Here is a 21,190-nt window from a genome sequence, read left to right on the forward strand (position 1 = left end):
TCCCCCCCGCCCAGTACCATTTATTCTCTAATAAAAATATACTTAACTTTTTACATGATTATTTGAGTAGAGAGACAGTACCATCAACTAGGGAAAATTAGGAACACAGCACCTGAGCTAAGTTTTGAAGAGAGTTAGATATTCTGAAAGGTAGAGATGAAAAATGATGCATTTCAGGTTTGTAGGAAGATATGCAAAAACATGAACATACCAGTTTTATTATTGTTTAGTCATTTCAATTGTGTTCTACTTTTCTTGACCCCTTTTAACTGTTTTGAACATGGGAGGTAGAATAAAAAATTTAAAGAATAGCAAATAAGTCAATTCAATTGAAACATGGAATGTGTGAGATGAATTCAGGTTAAATAAGTCTAGAAAGGCAAACTGAAACCAGATTGTTAAGGGCTTTGAAACTCCAAACTAAGAAGTTTCTAATATATTCTAAAGATTTTTAAGAAGTCACCAAAAGGATTTTGTCAGGATAGTAATACAGTCAGCCTTTCCTTTTAGCCAGACTAACCCACATTTTCTAGAAGCAAAAAGGGAAAGGATTTCTATATTAGGCTAGCATGTAATTAAGTCAACCTTAGTGTGGTACTAAATAATTCTCTGAGTAGGAGTTGGACCAAACCAATGTTGAAGTACAAAGCAATAAGTTAGTTTGAGGGATGAAAATGGGAACAAAGAATAAAGTAAACTAAGTTCAAATAGGTAGACCCCAGGCTTTAGCTCAATTCCTGGCCCAATTCTCCTATTGATAAATAAAGCAATTAGTTGAGACAACCACGAAACAGTTCAGAGTCTTTGAAGGGAAACTCCACCCTGCCTCTCTTTCCTCCTAGTATTTGTAAGAATGATAAGAAATCAGCTACCCTTTGCTACTTCTTAAATTAAACATAGTAGGGAGACCTTAGAGCCTGACCATCCTTAGTTATAAGAGACTAAAAATCTTGGTCATTGTATATTCAATGAATATTTTACTGAACCATGAAAGGAAGCAAATAGTTATTATTTAAACCCTTTATCCGTAGAACTCCAGTAGAGTTTCTGATTTCCTGTGCCTCTGAGGAAGCCCCCAGGTGACAGCAAAGGAAATCCTGTGATAATCACATAGTACTGATTTACATTATAACACATACACACATTTTTTAGTGACCCTTTCACATTTCCCTTATATCTGGATTAATGTAATTTTTTTTTAATTTAATTTTTTAAAGTTTTTTTTTTTTTTTTTCTTAAGGCATTTGAATAATGAATAATGGTGACATTTGAAGGGTGGGATGTTCAGACCTGTGATTTCATCCAAATAGAGAACTCCCATTGAGAAAATTCCCTTGAAGTAGCTTCTGTGGTCCTACAACTCAATAGCTTAGGGGGTTGCCTGGGGGTACTTAGAAGTTAAAGGAATTACTTGGGAGTCACTGGGCTAGCCTTGTCTGAGGCAGCAAGTGAACCCAGGTTTCCTTGCCCATCAGTCTTGCTTTCTCTTCATTATACCACTCTGCCTTTTATTATAATCATATTATATACTTCAAAACAGGATGGTATGCCCTAGATGCAACCATGAATTAGAAAGGCCTAATGGACCCTGAGGTGTATATATAAATATGTGTGTGTGTGTGTGTGTGTGTGTGTATGTATCTGCATGATTAAAGAAGACCTATCTTCTTTATAATTGGCTGATAAACTGCAAAGATTGAATCTTTTGTGAAATTACATTTCCAAAATCTCATTAAGATGATGCTGAATTTCACTTTGGAGTTTGCTGCCATTTATCATGTTTTAGACATTTTTCAGGGAAATACATAGGCTTAATTTTGGTTAACTGAAACTTATTTCATTGGCTGCATTTCATTTACTCTTTTCTCAAGTTGGGACTGTGTTTGCCTGAAAAAATGTGCTGAATTATGTGTGATTTTTTTTTTTTTTTTGGAAGGGATGTGGGAAGGCTGTTACTGTTGTGAACATTGGAAGTGGGAAGCTTAAAAATGAAAGAATTAAGTTTGTAGAACCCATTTTACAAACCAAAAACAGGATTGCTTTCTTTAGACTAGGAAAAGCATATTCTTCATTCTCTAGTGACAGAGATTAGTGGGTACTATCCCAGGGTGATCCTGAAATATATATTGGAGAAAAAACAGTATCAAGGATTCTCATCCTGGAGTCCATGAAGTTTTTAAAAATTGATAATTACATTTCAGTACAATTTATTTCCTTGCTAATACAAAATGTTTTATTTTATGCATTTAAATACATGAACCCGAGAAGTCTTCTATGGACTTCACTAGTCTGACAAATGGATTCATGATGTAGAAAAGGTCAAGAAGCCCTGATAATATTCCTGTAGTCTTCTTTTTAGGTCTTCTCCTTTCCTTCCTTCCATCTTCATGTCTTCTTCTTAGGAACCTAGTATCTTTGTGTTTAATGCCCTTAGTGCCCTGTCTAAGCCTCCTTTCCTTGGAAGTACCTCATGTTCTTTTCATACCCATCTCCCCAATTTATATCATCTCTCTGGGAGTAATGTGGTCCAATGGAAAGAGCTTTGGATTTATAAACAAAATATCTTGATTCTAGTTTTGCCTCTGCTACTTATTACCAATGCAACATTGGGCAAATCATATCACTTCTCTAAGTTTCAGTTTCCTCATTTGTGAAATAAGAAATTTGGACTAGGTGATCTCCAAGGGTACTTGTAGATCTAAATCTATTACTCTGCTATAATCCCCTTAGGACCCTTTCAGATGATCTGGAAAAAAAAATCTTTTAAATCAGTGTGAGCTAAAATATTAATGGGTGATTGTGACTACTATATTACTTCTACTAGATAACAGTTTAAGCTTAAAAAAGATCTTAACTCAAAGTAACTTTCAACACTTTATAACCATCAGTGAGAGAAATTTGGGATAAGGAAGGCCTTTGTATGACTCAGAAATCATTCTGAAGACAATTTTCTGTCTGCTTGCAAGGGCTTTCCTGACAATCTAGAGATTTCTCTGATTAGTATTCTGAATATCCCATAGAATACTAGATACCTAGAAGAGTCCACTTAATATGAATTGAGGCCAAGAGTCAGGAGGGGGAAGCGCCTTTGCTTGAGTTACCCAGATAGATTTATCTATTTGGACAGTTCCAAATTCAGCAGGTAATTGTGCAACTCTTCCTCCCACCCACCCAGTTCTGTTTTACTTCTAGCTATATCAACATAGCAGCCATTGCTCAAACACTTTAGCAAAATAGAGCTTTCTCTTACCCCAATATTTGCACATATTGGTCACTCCTTAGGAAAAGCACTTCATCATCTGCCACAGAAAAATTTCAATTTTTTTAACCAAGATTTTTAATAAATATGAGAAGTGGTTTTGTTGTTTATCTTGAAATGGAAATAGAAATTAATCTTTAATTAAAGATTTTCCATTTTTATAAAATTTTAAGCCAAGTCAGTCAATGTAAAGCTTCCTTGAAAAATCTGAGCTGGGTTTATAGTCACATATACCTACATCTTTATTTAAAAAAAAAACAAAAACTTTATTCTTCATGACATTTGTGTTATAGAAGTGAACATTAACCACTTCCCTAGACAAGTGCTTTTTTTGTTCTGTTTTCCTGAAATAGATTTGAAATAAAATTATCTTGGCCTGGACCATATAGTTACATTGCCCAATACTGCATTTATTGAAGAAACATTCTTTTTTACCCCCCAAAATGTCTTCTAATCATAATTGGGTGAAGTTTTTCATTCTATACCACAACCCTTTTTCCTATCTTGCCCCTCCAGTCAATCTAGTTCCACTTTATTTGGATGGAAATGATTGGATTTTTTTAAGTAGTGATAAATTTTGATTTAACATGCCCTAATAAGTTGACAAAAATTGTCAAATGACAACTGTATACCAAAAAGGCATTCCTTCATTATTTGTCTAATACTTCTCCCTCAGAATTGGAATCAAATATCTGTCTGAGATCCAGAAAGCAGTATTTCAAAAGTTGTTGGTATGGTTCCAAATAGGTCACTCTCAGTAAACATTCCCTTCCAGGCTTTCCAGAAACCACACACCACAGCATAAAACTTTCCTTGCCCTTGCTTTACCTACCACTCCTAACCACATATCCAGAGTTGAAATTCAAATCTGGCAAAATTGAGGCCTTTCAACTTATATAGCACTCAAGTTTTGTATATTTCATGGGATATAATAATAGAAACAAATAATTTGATTGATGTTGCTTCATTTTTTGGTTTTGGATAATCTTTCTTTTTTTCTCCCTTAACTGAGTTGTATTTATTGAGATGTCTAAAGTAAAAGAACAAGTTAGTCATTGTGCCCGATCTTTCTGTGGTTGAAGATTTAAATTTGGCAACCAGTGGAATCATCTTCATTGGAGTTTCCAACCCATTTATTAGTGTTCCTAGAAATGAGAAGCAAAGAGCGCCCTCTAACTTTATGGAGAAATTTCTTTTCTTTATCTATAAATTGCATACTCTGCAAGATTTGTTATTTGAAGAGTTAATATCATCTAGAATAAACTATAATTAAAAGTTACTATCTTGCTGTACACAATCCTAAAATATCCTAAATTCTTTACATAAAAATATGCTATGAAAACTGAGCAAATTAAAATTAGAAGGACATTTATATTGCTAATCCTAGTCTCTTCCTGCTTTCTCTCTCTAGATAATGGATCCATTCTATATCTCGCTTCCCTTTGGTTTCTAGGATAAATTACATACTCCTCTGTTTGGCATTTAAAACCCTTCACAAATTGCCTACATTCTTTCTTTTCATCCTGAATGACAGATTAATGCTCCTCACAATCTGTATTTCAACTAAACTGACCTATTTGGCTGCATAGTAGCAAAATCCCAGAAAGTGTAAGAAGGCGACAGGTTTTTAAAATGTGCCTAAAATTCCTTATGAAAAATAATTAAGAACAATAACATTAGCCAAAATTAATGCCATTTAAGTTCTGTAGGCAAGTTTCAGTCTCTCACCCCTCACCCATCATCCCCTTGTTTATCTGCTCTATGCTAAAGAAGTGTGGGAAAAAAGAGAACAAAAGTTACCTTGGCAGTCAGCAGCCACATTGGCCAGAAATGGACCGTGTTGTTTTGCTTATGTCCTCCAAAAAGCCCAATAACCTAGCTATTCATAATGCATTCAACTAGGCATATTGTGAAGAAATAAAAGACAAGACAGAAAATTGTGTTTAATTAGTGGGAGATGATTCCTCATGAATGCACAGAAGATTACTTTTCCATGAAAATTTCATAACAGTGGCCTGAACTGTTTGAATATTTGTCACAAATGGGAATTTGGGGATTTTATTCTTCCTTTAGCAAAAAAAAAAAAAAAAAAAAAAAAAAAAAAAAAGGTATACTAATGTTTACTGTCATTTTACCCAAACTAAGTCTTTCACAGAAGTATACCTGCTTTGTTTTTTGTTTGTTTATTTGTTTGTTTATTCTGGAAAGTGCTGATAAAGTTATTTGTCTTTATCCTTATAGGCTATTAACTGTTATTCTACAGCTGTTGTAGCCAATTTGTTACATGCAAGCTATCTCTGATCAGAATACATAATTATTTAGTCTTAATGCCTGATACAATAAAAATGGAAGGAAGCCAGAAAAATCCCCATTTCTCTTCACTGGCTGTTAATTAGTTTTAAAATACCCCTATTCCCATTTTTGCCTTCAGATTCCACCTTTTATTCCATTTGCAATAAATCCCCAGATTACCTAAAACCTCTCCTACCTAATCTCTATACCCCCTAACCTCCCCACCTTCTGTCATTGCCAATTCAGGGATTCTCCAATTGGGGGTTTTGATTTATGCAAATGATGAATCTGATCTTTTCTGATCTTTAAAAATCCTTCTTGATCTTTTGTGTTTCTGGTGATGGAACTAGTTAGGCTTCTTCCTTTAATTAAGGTATCCAGGGAACCCCCAGGCTAAAGAAAGAGGATTGTATTCAGGTGCAGGAACAGTGATAGAAGGCATACTAGGAAAAATTGAGCTTTATAGATTATTCAGAAGGTTTGATTATCAGGTTGAAATAGAGTGCCTGACTTTATATACAACAGAGCTTCTTAAACTATAGGTCATGTAACTGAATGATGCAGGAAGGCTATAAAATAATGATTTATTATCAGTAAATCTGTTAACTATCTGTTTAATATACATATGTACTTGGGGGTCATCTAAATATTTATCAGGTGAAAAAAGGTTGTGAGTGGGAAAAAGTTTAAGACCTGATATATAGGAGGTATGAAAACTTTTGTGCTCAAAGGCTGTACCAGAAATTGACAATCTCTGATAGTAACTGAGAAAACTAAGATAGTTCTCAAATACAGCCCTGATCACAGACTGTCTTCTGAGGGCCATATATTACAAGAATAACTATGGAGTAATTTTTTTGTTGTTCTGAACAATTGTTATTGAAAAGACCTACATTTAAAGTAAGCAGGAATTGGAGTGACTATATATTTTATTTAGAGGAGGAAAAAAATATATTAACTACCCAACTAATAATAATAGGCAGTTGCTGAATTATCCAAAGAATTGCCTAAATTATTCACCCAGCTTTTACAATTAGTCAAAGATCTGATCAAACCAAGCACCTTTTCCATTTGTTGGCTAATTCTGTCAAAGGCTCAGGAAAGCCAGATATCTTTTTTCCCTCAAATCAAAGAAACCATATTTTTTTTCTTTACTTCAAGTTAGACAATTAATTAATTAAATCTCTAATTAATGCTCCTAAGGTAATTTAGGGATAAAGAGTGCTAGAAAAGTTTTTTAAAATGATAAATATGATTGAGTCTCAGTGTGCAAATTATTCCTGTGTTTATCTATAGAATATAAAAGGAGACTACAACTGTGAGTAAAAACATTTCAAAGGCAATTTGCAAAATGTTTGAAGTAATTCCCTTTAGCCTCAGTTAAGATTCATTGCTGAGTTACTATGTCCCTGATCAAGCTTAAATTGTCAGGGCAGAATCTTATTTAAAGATTTTGTCATTTCCATTAATAAAATAACTATCAGATCTTTAGTTATGCATAAATCATGAAGTTTCCATATATGGGCTTGGAATTTCACCTGAAAAGTCCTAGAATTTTAAAACCCCCATTGGATGAGAGGACTAGTAAGAATAGAGTAGGGAGAGAGACAGTCAGGCCAGAATAAAATCATGCCTCCATCTACTTAATTTCCAGTGCCCAAATGCACATCCTCATATGGAGTAGCATTTATAATAAGAGGAAATGACTGACTAGAACAGGTGTTTCCTATTTCCTTTTTCTTTCCTTCTTTCCTCACACACACACCATATTACAGAAGAAAGCCCTTGCTGACTGAGCAAGTAAACCCGGCATCCCAACTCCTGTGTAACCAGGGCAGGTAGTTTAAGAAGCCTTTACTTGAAATCTTTGGATTAGCACTCAATCTTTGCACCCCAAAAAGTGGAGGGGTGCAGCAAAGGTACAGGATTTTAGTTACTATGCCATTATTTGACAAATCCTGTCTCTTTAGAAGGAGAATGTTTCACATCTGGGAATTTAAAAAAATTATACCAAAAAATGCAGATGTTCACATCTGCAGTATGTTTCCTAATGTGAACCTTCCCCCTACCCCCCATAGGCTTTTTGGCTCATTCTACCAAAAGGATCTGCAGTGGTCTAAACAGATTAATGACAGATGTGAATTCTCTACAGGCCACTTATTTTTTATCTCTCACACATTTTGTTATTCTTGTTCTGAAACATTTATTGGTGCTGGTTTGAATGAATCCTGAAAGCATCTGTAATAAATTGGCTTTACTCATGTTAGTGAACAGAAGCCCATATTACAAAGCAATTTAGAAAACATTAACTAATGGCAGCAGCAAATGCATAAAATAAAAATTCCTGGAAAGCTTAAAATAAGAAGAGGGGCTTTGAGACAATCTCAAAAATGTGCCTCACTCTTTCATAATACACAATACATCTTTGTTAATATTACATAAAATTTTAGATTTAAGGATAGACATAGGGGACAAAAATAAACATGTTTAGGATAGGACTAGGAGCTATATCTGTATTTTCATTGGTAAAGGGAATGCCCAGAAGAAAAAAAAAACCTTTATTAATCCAGGTCTCTACCTATTTGGCAATTTAGAATCTTAAAAATTTATCTAGAACACTTAAAGGCTAAGTGACTTAACCTCATCTCATGAAATTATGTATCAGAGTATAATCTGAAACCCATATCCTCCTTATTTATGAGACCAGCTCTCTATTCACTATACCACAATGCCATCATAACTTTGTTTAAAATTTGTAAATTAGAAATATATTCTATCCATCATCAAAAAATTTTTAAGTCCAATTCCAATGGCTTATTGTAGTTAGAGGTGACCCTGGATTCTTAGATATTGTTACTGTATTATAAACTCTAGCTGATTTTATCATGCGGGAAAGACTAATTATGTAATAGTTTGCATCTATTTTTCAAGGACCAATCTAGATAAGGTTCATCAAAAAATAAGCCTGACAAAACTAATGCAGACAAGATTAGAAGGGAAGCAATAAACTGGGAAAATATTTTTACAGTCAAAGGTTCTGATAAAGGCCTCATTTCCAAAATATATAATTAACTCTAATTTATAAAAAATCAAGCCATTCTCCAATTGAAAAATGGTCAAAGGATATGAACAGACAATTCTCAGATGAAGAAATTGAAACTATTTCTAGTCATATGAAAAGATGCTCCAAGTCATTATTAATCAGAGAAATGCAAATTAAGACAACTCTAAGATACCACTACACACCTGTCAGATTGGCTAAGATGACAGGAAAAAATAATGATGATTGTTGGAGGGGATGTGGGAAAACTGGGACATTGATGCATTGTTGGTGGAGTTGTGAACGAATCCAACCATTTTGGAGAGTAGTTTGGAACTATGCTCAAAAAGTTATCAAACTGTGCATACCCTTTGATCCAGCAGTGTTACTACTGGGATTATATCCCAAAGAGATTATAAAGAAGGGAAAGGGACCTGTATGTGCACGAATGTTTGTGGCAGCCCTTTTTGTAGTGGCTAGAAACTGGAAACTGAATGGATGTCCATCAGTTGGAGAATGGCTGAATAAATTGTGGTATATGAAAATTATGGAATATTACTGTTCTGTAAGAAATGACCAACAGGATGATTTCAGAAAGGCCTGGAGAGACTTACACGAACTGATGCTGAGTGAAATGAGCAGGACCAGGAGATCATTATATACTTCAACAACAATACTATATGATGACCAGTTCTGATGGACCAGGCCATCCTCAGCAACGAGATCAACCAAATCATTTCCAATGGAGCAGGAATGAACTGAACCAGCTATGCCCAGAAAAAGAATTCTGGGAGATGACTAAAAACCATTACATTGAATTCCCAATCCCTATATTTATGCCCATCTGCATTTTTGATTTCCTTCAGAAGCTAATTGTACAATATTTCAGAGTCTGATTCTTTTTGTACAGCAAAATAACGTTTTGGTCATGTATACTTATTGTGTATCTAATTTATATTTTAATATATTTAATATCTACTGATCATCCTGCCATCTAGGGGAGGGGGTGGGGGGGTAAGTGGTAAAAAATTGGAACAAGAGGTTTGGCAATTGTTGATGCTGTGAAGTTACCCATGCATATATCCTGTAAATAAAAGGCTATTAAATAAAAAAATAAAAAATAAAAAAAAATTAATAAAATTAAAAAAAAGAGACTTAAAAAAAAAATAAGCCTGGACATTGAGTAGTAAAAGTTTCTGGCCCTGGTAATCCATAAAAGAAGATAATAATTGTTTCTATAAGTATATATAAAGAAGACAGAATAGTTTAGCCCTGCTATTCTAGAAGAATAGAAGCTTTTTAAAAGCAGCATTCACTATAACTTTTCTATTTGTATATCTGACAGGCATCTAATAGTACTTATCACAAGGTAGGTGCTTAATTTAAAAATAAATTTGTAAATGATTATTTTGTAAATAATTAATTCGTAAATAAGTTCTAATTGAATTTTGATAAGGAGTTTATTGTCATTACTCATACTAAAAAATAAGCTGAGATGCCTCCTCCAAATACAAGATGTTGAGAGTTTTAACTACAGTAATCTTATGCATACGTCTATCATTTCAATGCTTTATGTGGTCAAGAAATCTTCAGTCAAGAAACGTGTGCTAAAACTTTGGCTGCTTTCTCTCTTTCTCTCCCCAGTGCCTAGCCCCTCTTGTAACGGCTTTGACAATACAGTGACAAGGGCTTACCGTTCACCACTAGGAAAGCAAATCTGCTTCATTGCAACTGTTCGTCTGGCCACACCTCAATTTCTAAAGGCAGGTATCCTTTGTGAGACATTAGTCACGGGAGATGCTCAGAAACACTGCATATCCTCAAACCTTCCACATCAAGGTTATACACTGTCCTGTTGTTTATTACTTTGGTTAAACTCTAGCTATTCCAAGCAAAAGGTGGACAATTTAGAGAGATGTCTGAGTAAGGACATCACTGTGAGACTCCCCAGCCAGATCGGAGGACATTGTGTATCTTCTTGTTGCTACTGCTGAAAACAAAAATATGCCCTAACACCTGGCAACTGTTTTTTGTTTGTTTGTTTGTTTGTTGTTGTTAGTTTTGTTTTGTTTCCCTTCCTTTGTATTCTCTAATATTTAGCACACTGCCTGGAATATATTTAGTATTCAATGTATACTTGTTTATTGACCACCAACCTGATGAATTCCCATTTAAAAAAAGATGTATTTTATTTTGCTTCTTTTATTTGATTTCCACTCTCCCAGAGAAGATGGTATAAGTTTGGGTTGGGAGGAGAAGATAGGGAAGATAGAAGAAGAAATGATGGATGGGGAAGACTATTTAGGAAAAAGATAAGTCCATGATCCAATTTTATATCCGATTTTTGCTTTCAAGTCTTCCTTTCACTTATCACTTAGGGCAGTCAAATATTCATCTTTATCTTTATCTATTCCATAGTTGAAATCATATTTTAAGACAGTATTTGACTGAAGACCAAAGTATCCAAATGTACTTTTATCAGTCTTGTGGTTTGTATTCCCCAATCATGCCAATATTAATGGCCAATAAAAGCATTTGTGCAATGTTTTAAGTTTTGCAAAGCTCTTTATAAATATTATTTTACATTCTACTCCCAATAACTCTGGGAGCTATATGTTGTCATATTATCCTCATTTTACAGATGAAGAAACTGAGGTTGGCAGGGGTTTAAGTGACTTACCCAAAATCACATAGCTAATGTCTAAGGCTGGAACTCATTTGCCTGATATCAAGTCAAAATTTAATATTAATGTCTTTAAGAGCAGAAATGAGAATTGAGTATTAAGTAGGGAAAACTCAAATCTTTGGCTCTGATGGTATTGTTTTGTCATATTAATATTAATATTGCATGAGGTTAGTATGGGGGGGTCCAGACTAAAGACCATTAACCCAAACTATAATATACTATACTATACAGATAGTACATGAGAAGGGAATGGAATGACATTTTGACTCCTGAGTATTTTTCCTCATCCTGTGAAATAAACTTAGTGTCAAGGCATACTAAAATTAGGTGCAGATGATGTATTTCATTGCAACCCAACTTGGAGTTTTAGCAAGTTTCTACTTTCTTTATTCCTATCACCTGCTCCATATCCTTCTGAAGCAGAAGCTGACAAAGCAGGATTGAGCATCTGGCACACTTCAGTAATGAACATTTCTCCTCCTGCTACAGGAAATGTGCATAGTTGAAGAACCTTTAGAGGAATTCACTTCAAGACATAGCCTGGAATGGAAATTTTTATTTCTGGATCACAGGTTTGTGAAAAATCAAAATATGTTTTGATTAGGCCATTTTTCATTGCTGTTTGTATGAACCATTCTCTCCCTGGAAAAGGAAAGTAGGGTAGGATCTTTTGAAGGAGAATGAAATTCTGGCTGTAAGAACAAACATTCCCACCCAAGTATGATGCTGTTTCACTTTGATTTCATTCTCCTGCACTTGGTTGCCTTTGTTATATTCAAGGTCAGGAGACCCATGGGGAAATGAGGCATTTGCCTAGTGAAGCATCTTTGCAAAAGCAAGAGACTTTTAAATCAAGTGGTCCTTCCTTTTTGGAGTCTCCATAAAAGTTAAAGGGCTGCAAGGAGACCTCTGATCACATTTCCTTCATGTGCATTTTAAGTCTTATCTTGATTTTTTTTCTTAATTTACATTTCATTAATTAATTTAATTAATTTGATGCAAAGTACTAGATTTTTTTTCTTCCACTTTGTTTTGTGATTGAGTTAGTATGTTTTTTAGGTTTGATTTTTTGTTTTTGTTTTTGCTTGTTTGCTTGATTGTTTTGAGATTTTAGTTGCTGCTGATCTACTATAATTTTTTTAATGTTATCTAGAAATTTCATTCCTTTTAAATAATAAGTCCAGAATATACCCAAACATAAATAATCCAAGAATATACCAAAATAGTCCAGAATACACCCAAGAAAAGTTTTATTCATTTACAGAATATTTCCATGGATCTTTGGGAAATGTGGCCTTACTCTGTTATAGGCTTTTGTAAAATTGGAAATTTTCTTTTCCTTTTCCCCCTAAAGATCATAAGATTTCAGCATTTCTTCTGAAAATAAAATATCCTAATACCTTAAGTTAAATAAAAGGACTAACCACAATCGGCTTCCCAATTAGACTCTATGTGTTTGTTTTCTTATTGTCCTTCTACAGAGCTCCACCAATCATAGGATATTTGCCTTTTGAAGTGCTGGGTACTTCTGGCTATGATTATTATCACATAGATGACCTAGAACTTCTAGCCCGGTGCCATGAACACTGTAAGTATGACACTGTTTAAACTTAGGGGCAGCCTTCTTTGGCAGGTATGGGTTCCATATGCTCCAATAGAATTGGAATTCTGCATCTTTGCAAGTCAATTTACCTTCTGGTTTGATTTAAAGTATGGAGGGAGTAATCCTTGGAAAGATGGTTATACTGCAGCATGAAAGCAACTCTCAACTATACAAATAAGTTATACAGTAATAATGTAAGTTGAATTTCCAACTCTGAAGTGACTTCTTCCTGGCCCCTACCATACTCAAAGTCCCTTTCCCATTGCCCATCTTGACTGTGACTAGAGAACACAAATTAATGCTAAATAAATCAAGAAGGTGACATTTGGAGAGGTGTGCTGTGGGAGAGGGCGGAGGAGAAGAGCATCATACTGTTTCCAAGCCAGAGTGATTCACATTATTCACTACTTTTGTTGTGCCACAGTTCCCTTTTAATGTCCTGACCCAGTTTCCCTAATTGTCCTATTTAGTTACTCTGCTAATCTTTCCCTCTTTGATGAGATAAAGGTTTTATATCTTTAGGCTATAATCATTCCTTCTTAATGTTTGACAGGATAAAGGCTATCCATTTTAGACATCATTAGAATATCAGTAACCTCTCCAGTACCTCCCTCCATTATGTCATCCTAGGTACCTCCCCCCATTAAGTTATCCCCATCCAGGTATTTCCCCCATTATGTCATTGTTCTTGTTATCCTATAAAAGAGTCTTGCTGTCTGATATTCAGGGCTGGATTCTTTGAAACGATAGTCTCATTCAACCCTGGGACCAAACATGGATCATTTAGTCTCAGTAAATCTCTCCATTTAATAAACTATTAAATTGTTCTCTAATCTCTGTCTTGCTCAGTTTCTCCGGCATTACACTTTTGAGTGTCAATATCATGGCTCTTTTTTTGTTTCTAATAAATGTATTTTCATCATTTTACTTATTATTTGTGAGCTTTGAAAAAGTAACAGTCTAAAGATCAATGCTAAATAAAGGAATGTGACAATCAATTTATTTATCCAAATATAGTACTGGTTTATAGTAATAACCACTAGAACCTCTCAAACCTAATGCTTGTTTATGGAAGAATACCCTTGGGTATTCATCAAGATTAACTATTATAGTATTATGCTAACTAATCTTTAAAGCTGTAAGCCATTTAGTTGCCTTTGACTTTGCTGACCTCACAATCCCTGGCTCCTTGAAAAATTCTTTTTGATTTCTAAAGGATTTTAGAGATCCTTTTGTTTTACTTGTTTGAGTTGCCATTATTGTTATTTTTGATGGGGTTGAGAAGTCTCTAGATAAGCATAGATTAAACATTCTTGTTCTCAACCTACTTTTCATTATTTTATGCTTCTCACTTAAACAAATATCACATTCTCCAAAAGACTATCCAGAATTTAAGTGGTTTTAAGTTTCTGGTTTTGATTTATCCTTATCTGCTCATGTAAGAAATGTTAAATCTTTGTTACCTGCCCCTAGGACCAAATATTCTTCCCTGTCCATCCAGTAAATTGTCAGCTTCTCCATTCAGAGGTTACCCATAGATACCCAGGAGAATTCTCATTAGCAAATGGGATGACAATGGACAGATCAAAACTGTAATGCAGGGCTGGAAAGAGGGGAGAAGAATTCTACTTCAAACTTTACTTAAGAGCAGCATTGAATAAGTATAAACTGCTGAGTGACAATCACAAAATTAGTCCAAAGGTTGATAGCTGTCACTTCTATTTTTGGGTCCTGTTCTTCCAGGGCTGCATAGAATCTTTTACCAGGCCCCCAGTGTTTTCAAAGACAACTCTAGAGATTGTGAGATTATGTCCCAGAAAATCTGAGCCTTTTAAAAATTAAAACATGTTTTTTTTTTTTTTTTTTAAATTTAGTAGTATTTGCCTATAGTTAAGGAGCTGCTTAAGTTAAGCTGTAGAAAAATTTTAATTGTAGTACTTCTGCTTCATAAGTCTGTGATTATACTGCTTTCTACCTAAAAATTTGAGGAAAGGAGATCAGAGGAATAAGCCATGTTTGATATTTTCATTAAAAATCATTAATTTTATTTTATAATAAATTTTAAAAGATCATTTTCACATTTTTTAAAATTTGTTATATGCAGTGTACATTTTCTACTAACAGTGATGCAGTTTGGCAAAGGAAAGTCTTGTTGTTATCGGTTTCTGACCAAAGGACAGCAGTGGATATGGCTCCAGACCCATTACTACATCACCTACCATCAATGGAATTCCAAGCCAGAGTTCATTGTCTGTACACACACTGTAGTCAGGTACAGTAAATGCCTTTCTCCCTTTGATTACAGCTGATCAATCACTGTTTCTCTGTCACAATTAACCAATTAATCAGTCAGCTTTTATTAAATGTGTATGTGCCAGGCACCATATTCTATGGATACAAAAAGAAGCAAAAGGTAGTTCCTGCCCTTAAGGAATTTTCAATCTAATATATCATGAAAACAAGCAATATACAGGATAAATAGGAATAATTAGCTAAGGGAAGACACTAGAATTAAGAGGGGTTAAAAAGACTTTACAGAGAAAAATGGAGCTATGACAAATATAAAGCTAATTCAATAAGCCTAAATGGCCAAAACCAGCTTTTCCACTCCATTTTAAGTTAGTTGCCCATACACACACACACACACACACACACACACACACTCCTAAAAATCAACTTCATAAATAAAAGACGGATCTGAGGACAGAAAAGACAACAGCTTTTTAGGAATAAGATGGGGGAAGGGGGACGAAAGAAAAACATAAAGGGGTTTTAGTAGACTTAATATGAGTCACCAATGTGATATAACAGCCCAAACAGAAATAGGTAAAGCTGTCCTGGAATACATTAAGAGAGGCATGGTATTCAGAAGGAGGAATTAAATTCCATCTTTTAAGTTACATCCTGAGTCAAGTTAAGTTCTAGGTACCGTGTTTCAGGAAAAATGCACAAAACTGAAACATTCCTTGAAAAGGATAACCCAGCTGTAGAACTGACTGGAAAACACACCAGAAAGGATAGGATGAAAGATTGGAGTGAGGAGGGTAGTCTACTCTAAGAAGACTTAGAGGAGACATGAAACTTGCCTAAAAATATCTGAAGTGTTCTCATGTGGAAGAGGGATAAAAAAACTCTTCTAGTTGACCCCAGAAGTAGGAGCAATGCATGGCAGTTGCAGAGTGATAGATATAAAAGTAAGATGATATTATGCTGATTGTTAAGACTTGAGACACTACATTCTTCTTTACATCCCCATCCCCTATTTGGAAGTATATAATCACTCAAAGGTGTTTGGCCCACCCATCCATGCAAGAAAGATCCAACAGATGAAGAATGTCTATAGAGTATCTCTTGCTTTTGTGTTGGGACGGGGGGAGAAGAGGGAAGAATGGAGGGAAGGAGATAGAAATTGAGAAATCAATCCAGGATGAATGATAGACATAGATAATTACAACTAATTCCAGATTTGAAAAAGAAAAGGAGGTCTGGCTAGATTGCTTTCAGGAAATTTTAAAGTATTGATCCCAAGGTTCCTGCAACAGCAAAGATCCATCTTTTCAGAACAAATATTTTACCAGTATTGTTATATAGCAGCAAGACCTGAACACAAATATCCCCAAAGAACTAAAAAGTGAGTATCACACCCAGTCCAGTGAAAAGGATAATGGTATGTGTGAGCAGATTGCAACATATAACCAATTAAGAACTCTAAAGAACAGAAATAAAAAATGCTATCATAGAATTTTATAAGAGAAAGAAAAGATGGACTGGTTGAGGGGTAAAAAAGAGATATGGTAGATAGATAGCTTGCTCTACTAATTAGCCTCACAATGTCAGGAGGAAGCAAGGAAAGTTTCCAGCACATTTTGGGGGGATAATCTATAGCAAAATTCCCAGAGGACATGGATGAAAGTTACATAGGTATAGATGGGTTGTGATCAGAATTATTGAAATTCCAAAATCAGTGAGATCATAGATTTATTTGAAAAAGAAAATTTTCCTTATGTTTAGTTCTATACAAAACTGGATTGAACTGCCTCTGAAAGTGGTACTTAGCACAATACCTAGAAAATAGTAGATAAGTGGGCAGGTAGGTGGTGCAGTAAATAAAGCAGTGAATAAAGTAAATTCAGGAGGACATGAGTTCAAATTTGATCTCAGACATCTAACACTGCCTAGCTGTGTGATCCTGGGCAAGTCACTTAACCCCAATTGCCTCAGCAGAAAAATAAAGAAAATAGTCGATAACTGATAATTCGTTAGGAATCTTCCAGCAAAGGCTTAATTCGAACTCATTGGGGATATTGTAAAGGGCTTTTTTAAAAAATCAAATATGGGTTAGTTTATATGACTTCCATATAACTCTAGGTTATATGTATACACACACACATACATATACACATGATGATGCATGTAATATAATTCCCAAAGTCACCCTCACCTTATACGTTAAGTCCTTTACGCCAATAAAATTCTCCCTGATTTTTCTTTTTAAAAACAAAATTATTATTTATCTTTAATACTTTTTCCTTCAAAGTTTGAGCTCTAAATTCTCTCCCTCCCCCTCTACCCCATACATTGAGAGTAAAACATGTGATACCAATTATACATGTGAGATAATACAAAACATATTAGCCATGTTGAAAAAAAAAATTTAAAAAATGCTTCTATCTGTATTCAGAGTTCATCAATTCTTTTTCTGGATATGGATAGCACTTTATATCATAAGTCTTTTGAATTGTCTTCCTTTTCTCTGATCTCTTTAGTTCATAGACCTAGTAGTGGTATTGCTGAATCAAGGGGTATCCCTAGTTTTATAGTCTTTTGAGCATAGTTGCAAATTGTTCAACAGAATGGCTAGATTAGTTCACAATTCCACCAATAATGCATTAGCCTCCCAAGTTTTTGGCATCCCCTCTATATTTGTCATTTTCCTTTTCTGTCATGTTAAACAATGTGATTGGTGTGAGCTGCTATCTCCGAATTGTTTTAATTTGCATTTCTTTAATTAATAGATAACTAATCAATAGCATTGTTCCATATGACTGAAGATAGCTTTGATTTCTTCTCCTGAAAACTGCTTTTATATACTTTGACCATTTAGCAACTGGGAAATGACACAATCTTTTGAATTTTACTTAGCTCCCTATACATGTAAGAAATGAAGCCTTTATCAGAGAAACTTGCTGTTTAAAAAAAAAAAAAAATCCCATTTCCTGTTTTCTTTCTATTCTTGACTGCATTGGTTTTGTTTGTGCAAAAGCTTTTTAATTTAATGTAACCAAAATTATCCATTTTACTTTCCATGATTTTCTCTATCTCTTGTTTCTCCCTGATTTTTCAATAGAATTCTTTGAAAACTGTGTTTAGGCTTTTGGATCACCTCAGGGTATTATGTAGTAAATCATTGCTTCACAGATGTATTGTGTGCTTGTGTATATTTTCTTTTCTTGCTATATACTTCTGTTATCCATCCACTGCCCACCCTAATCCACATTTAGAGAAGAAAACTGAACATTGTCTTCCATAAATAATGCACACATACACCTACATTATGCTTTAAGACTCATGCTGACAACTGAGTGACACAGTCCTTGAAAGCTTCCACAGAAGAGACTCCCGTAGTAGTCCTTAGGCCTAGATTGTCAGAATGAATTCTTTTCTTCCTGGAGTTTAGAGGTAGTCTTATGCATTCAGAGCTATTTTAAACCATCATGCACTGGAACACAGTTATAATGGGTAAAGGTAAAGTACCATTCATTTTTTTTCCTGCTTTTTTCCAATCTACAGAAATCCTTTAAGAACTTAAATCAGTTTTATAAATCAGAAAAGACTGCTTGACTGAGAAAAGAAAAAAAAATGAAGGATTAGGGAAAGCTTACAATTAACTTTGTCATTGATTGTTGTAAGACTTTGGACAAGTTCCTATTCTTTAGTAAATAGGGTAAGAATATTTTTTTAAATGTCAAATTTTATAAAAGGCTGACAGTCCTTAGTCCTTGTCAGTGACTAGGTGCTTATATATCCTGTCCTTTCTGCTTCTATCCTTTTCTCTTCCATAGTTTTAGAGTGAAAATTTCGTCAAGGAAAAATAGAATGGATTGTATAAATCAACATGGAAAATGGTACCTTAGTGGCCTCACTTAGGATGTATATGTGCATACTAGGTAAAAAGCTTACAGCTTATTCAATCTATTCATTTCAGCCCTCTGCTAAATCGTTACACATCATCACAATTGAATTGATCTACACCCTTCCATTAAGAGAGTGAAAACAAATGAATTGTTCTTTCTGGTGATCCTGAAATAGTGGTTTATTTGGAGAACAAGTCAATAGATGAAGGAAAGAACTGTACCTGTACCTTGATAATTCTATTACTATCTAGAGATGGACTTTTCTAAGGAATTTAATTACAAAACACATATACACATATAATACATCTTGTGAAGCTACACTTCAGTAAACAGTACATGTAAACTGTCTCACTTGCATAATCTAGACTGAAGGAAGTATGTGAATTGACAACTATGAGACTTTATAAACAAGATATTACCTTCATTTTATTTTTTAAGTTTGTAGAAGAAAGGAGTTCAAGGCAAGATGGAGGGAAGGAAAAAAAGGAATTTACATGATAACTTTATTGTGTATTCAAAGGAAATATCAAGTTATATATAATAGATTTGCAGTTCACATGCAATCATCTTTTTTATTACACTATGTTATGAAATTGCTCGTTTTATTCCATAGGTTAAAAATAAAGATACACTAGATGGTACAGTGAATAGACCACTGGCCCTAGCATCAGTAGGACATGAGTTCAAATATAGCTTCAAATACTTGACACAACATGTGTGACTTTGGGCAAGTCCCTTAATTTTAATTGCCTTATCAAAAAAATTTTTTAAATAACTTTTTTTATTAAAAAAAAAAACAGTATACCGTCATACTAAAAATGATTGGTTTTAATTTTTAAAAAATTATAAATCATTTTTTCTTAAAAGAAAGTTAGTTTAGAGGCTTTTGTGATATAATCTTTAACTCTGATGGTTTTATTAATAAATGGAAGGGGGAAAGAAAATAGGAAGAGATTATATTAATCACTAGAAAGCACTCTGTTAAAATATTTATAATAGAATTTAGAAGGTAGGATAATATGCAGTCCTTCAGACAAATAAGATTTCTTTAATTCATTTTTATTGCTTGCTCTGGGGATAGTTATTATGTGGCAACTTTCTATCTCCTTCTATAGGTTTTTTTGCAAAAATATTCACTCAATTGCTGTTTCTTCCTTTTCTTTTTTTTTATTCCTGGTCCATTGATATGTGGAAATGTTCCCTCTCCAGACACTTAACTTGTAGTTTCAGAAAGTTACCTAAAACACCAACGTGACTCAGGAGGATCTGAATTTAAATCAGGGCTCAGACATTTAACATTTAGCAGCTGTGTGACTCTGGGCAAATCACTTAACCCTGAATGCCTCACATGCCCATGTACACAGAAATAAAAATATGAAGAAATGATAGATTAAATTACTTGTCCCTAATGACAAAGCTGAAATATGTTGTAGAAAGACTTGAACTCAGAGCTTCTTAGCTTCAAGACCAGACCTCTATCTATTACTTTGTGCTATTTCCCACTCAACTCCTTTAATATTTTGTTTCTCTCCCCCCTACCCCCCTTAACTCTCATTAGTTATGCAGATGTTCGAGTGGAAAGGAGGCAAGAACTAGCTCTGGAAGATTCAGCATCTGAGGTTGTCGACTCTTCAACACTAAAGGTACCATGCCTCTTGGTATGTTTTTCATAAGCAAATACTTGTTGACTGATTGAATGTGGTTTATATTTAATTAAATATATTTAAATAAGTTGCATATGGAGTTGGCGGTTATTGGACTCTATTATATAGTTGGACTATATCATGTATCTATAATATATATGGATTTTGTTCAAGATGGGCTCTAATGCTTTTGGTATTTTTCAACCATTTCAGTAGTGTCCAATTCTTTGTGATCCCATTTGGGGTTTTCTTGACAAAAATACTAGAATGGATGGCTATTTCCTTCTCCAGTTCATTTTACACATTAGGAAACTGAGTCAAATAGGGTTCAGTAACTTGCCCAGGATCACGCGGCTAGGAAATATCTGCCCCTGGATTTCTACCCAGTAAGTCTTCCTGCCTTTAGACCTGGTGCTCTATGCACTGCGTCACCTAGCGACGACTCTGTTGCATAGCATGATGTAAAGAAAATACATGGGATCCTCATTCTTCTATTTATTAAATATGTGACCTTGTAATCGTTACCATGTGAC

At 34.4% G+C, this 21,190-nt stretch overlaps 1 protein-coding gene across 5 annotated transcripts in view; it reads left to right on the forward strand.

Moving 5' to 3' along the window:
* NPAS2 (neuronal PAS domain protein 2) overlaps nt 1-21,190 on the forward strand; it is a 226,204-nt gene that overhangs the window by 174,916 nt on the left and 30,098 nt on the right. For 4 of the 5 annotated variants that reach the window (XM_031959146.1, XM_031959148.1, XM_031959147.1 and 1 more), the window contains 5 exons: nt 10,236-10,354; nt 11,767-11,849; nt 12,759-12,865; nt 15,005-15,152; nt 20,573-20,672. In XM_031959146.1, the coding sequence (XP_031815006.1) occupies nt 10,236-10,354; nt 11,767-11,849; nt 12,759-12,865; nt 15,005-15,152; nt 20,573-20,672 (557 nt within the window). The remainder of the gene's footprint in view (nt 1-10,235; nt 10,355-11,766; nt 11,850-12,758; nt 12,866-15,004; nt 15,153-20,572; nt 20,673-21,190) is intronic. The other variant, XM_023500424.2, reaches the window with a different exon arrangement.

This window comes from Sarcophilus harrisii, chromosome 3 (genome assembly GCF_902635505.1).
Source record: "Sarcophilus harrisii chromosome 3, mSarHar1.11, whole genome shotgun sequence".
In the NCBI taxonomy this organism is placed as follows: Eukaryota; Metazoa; Chordata; class Mammalia; order Dasyuromorphia; family Dasyuridae; genus Sarcophilus; species Sarcophilus harrisii.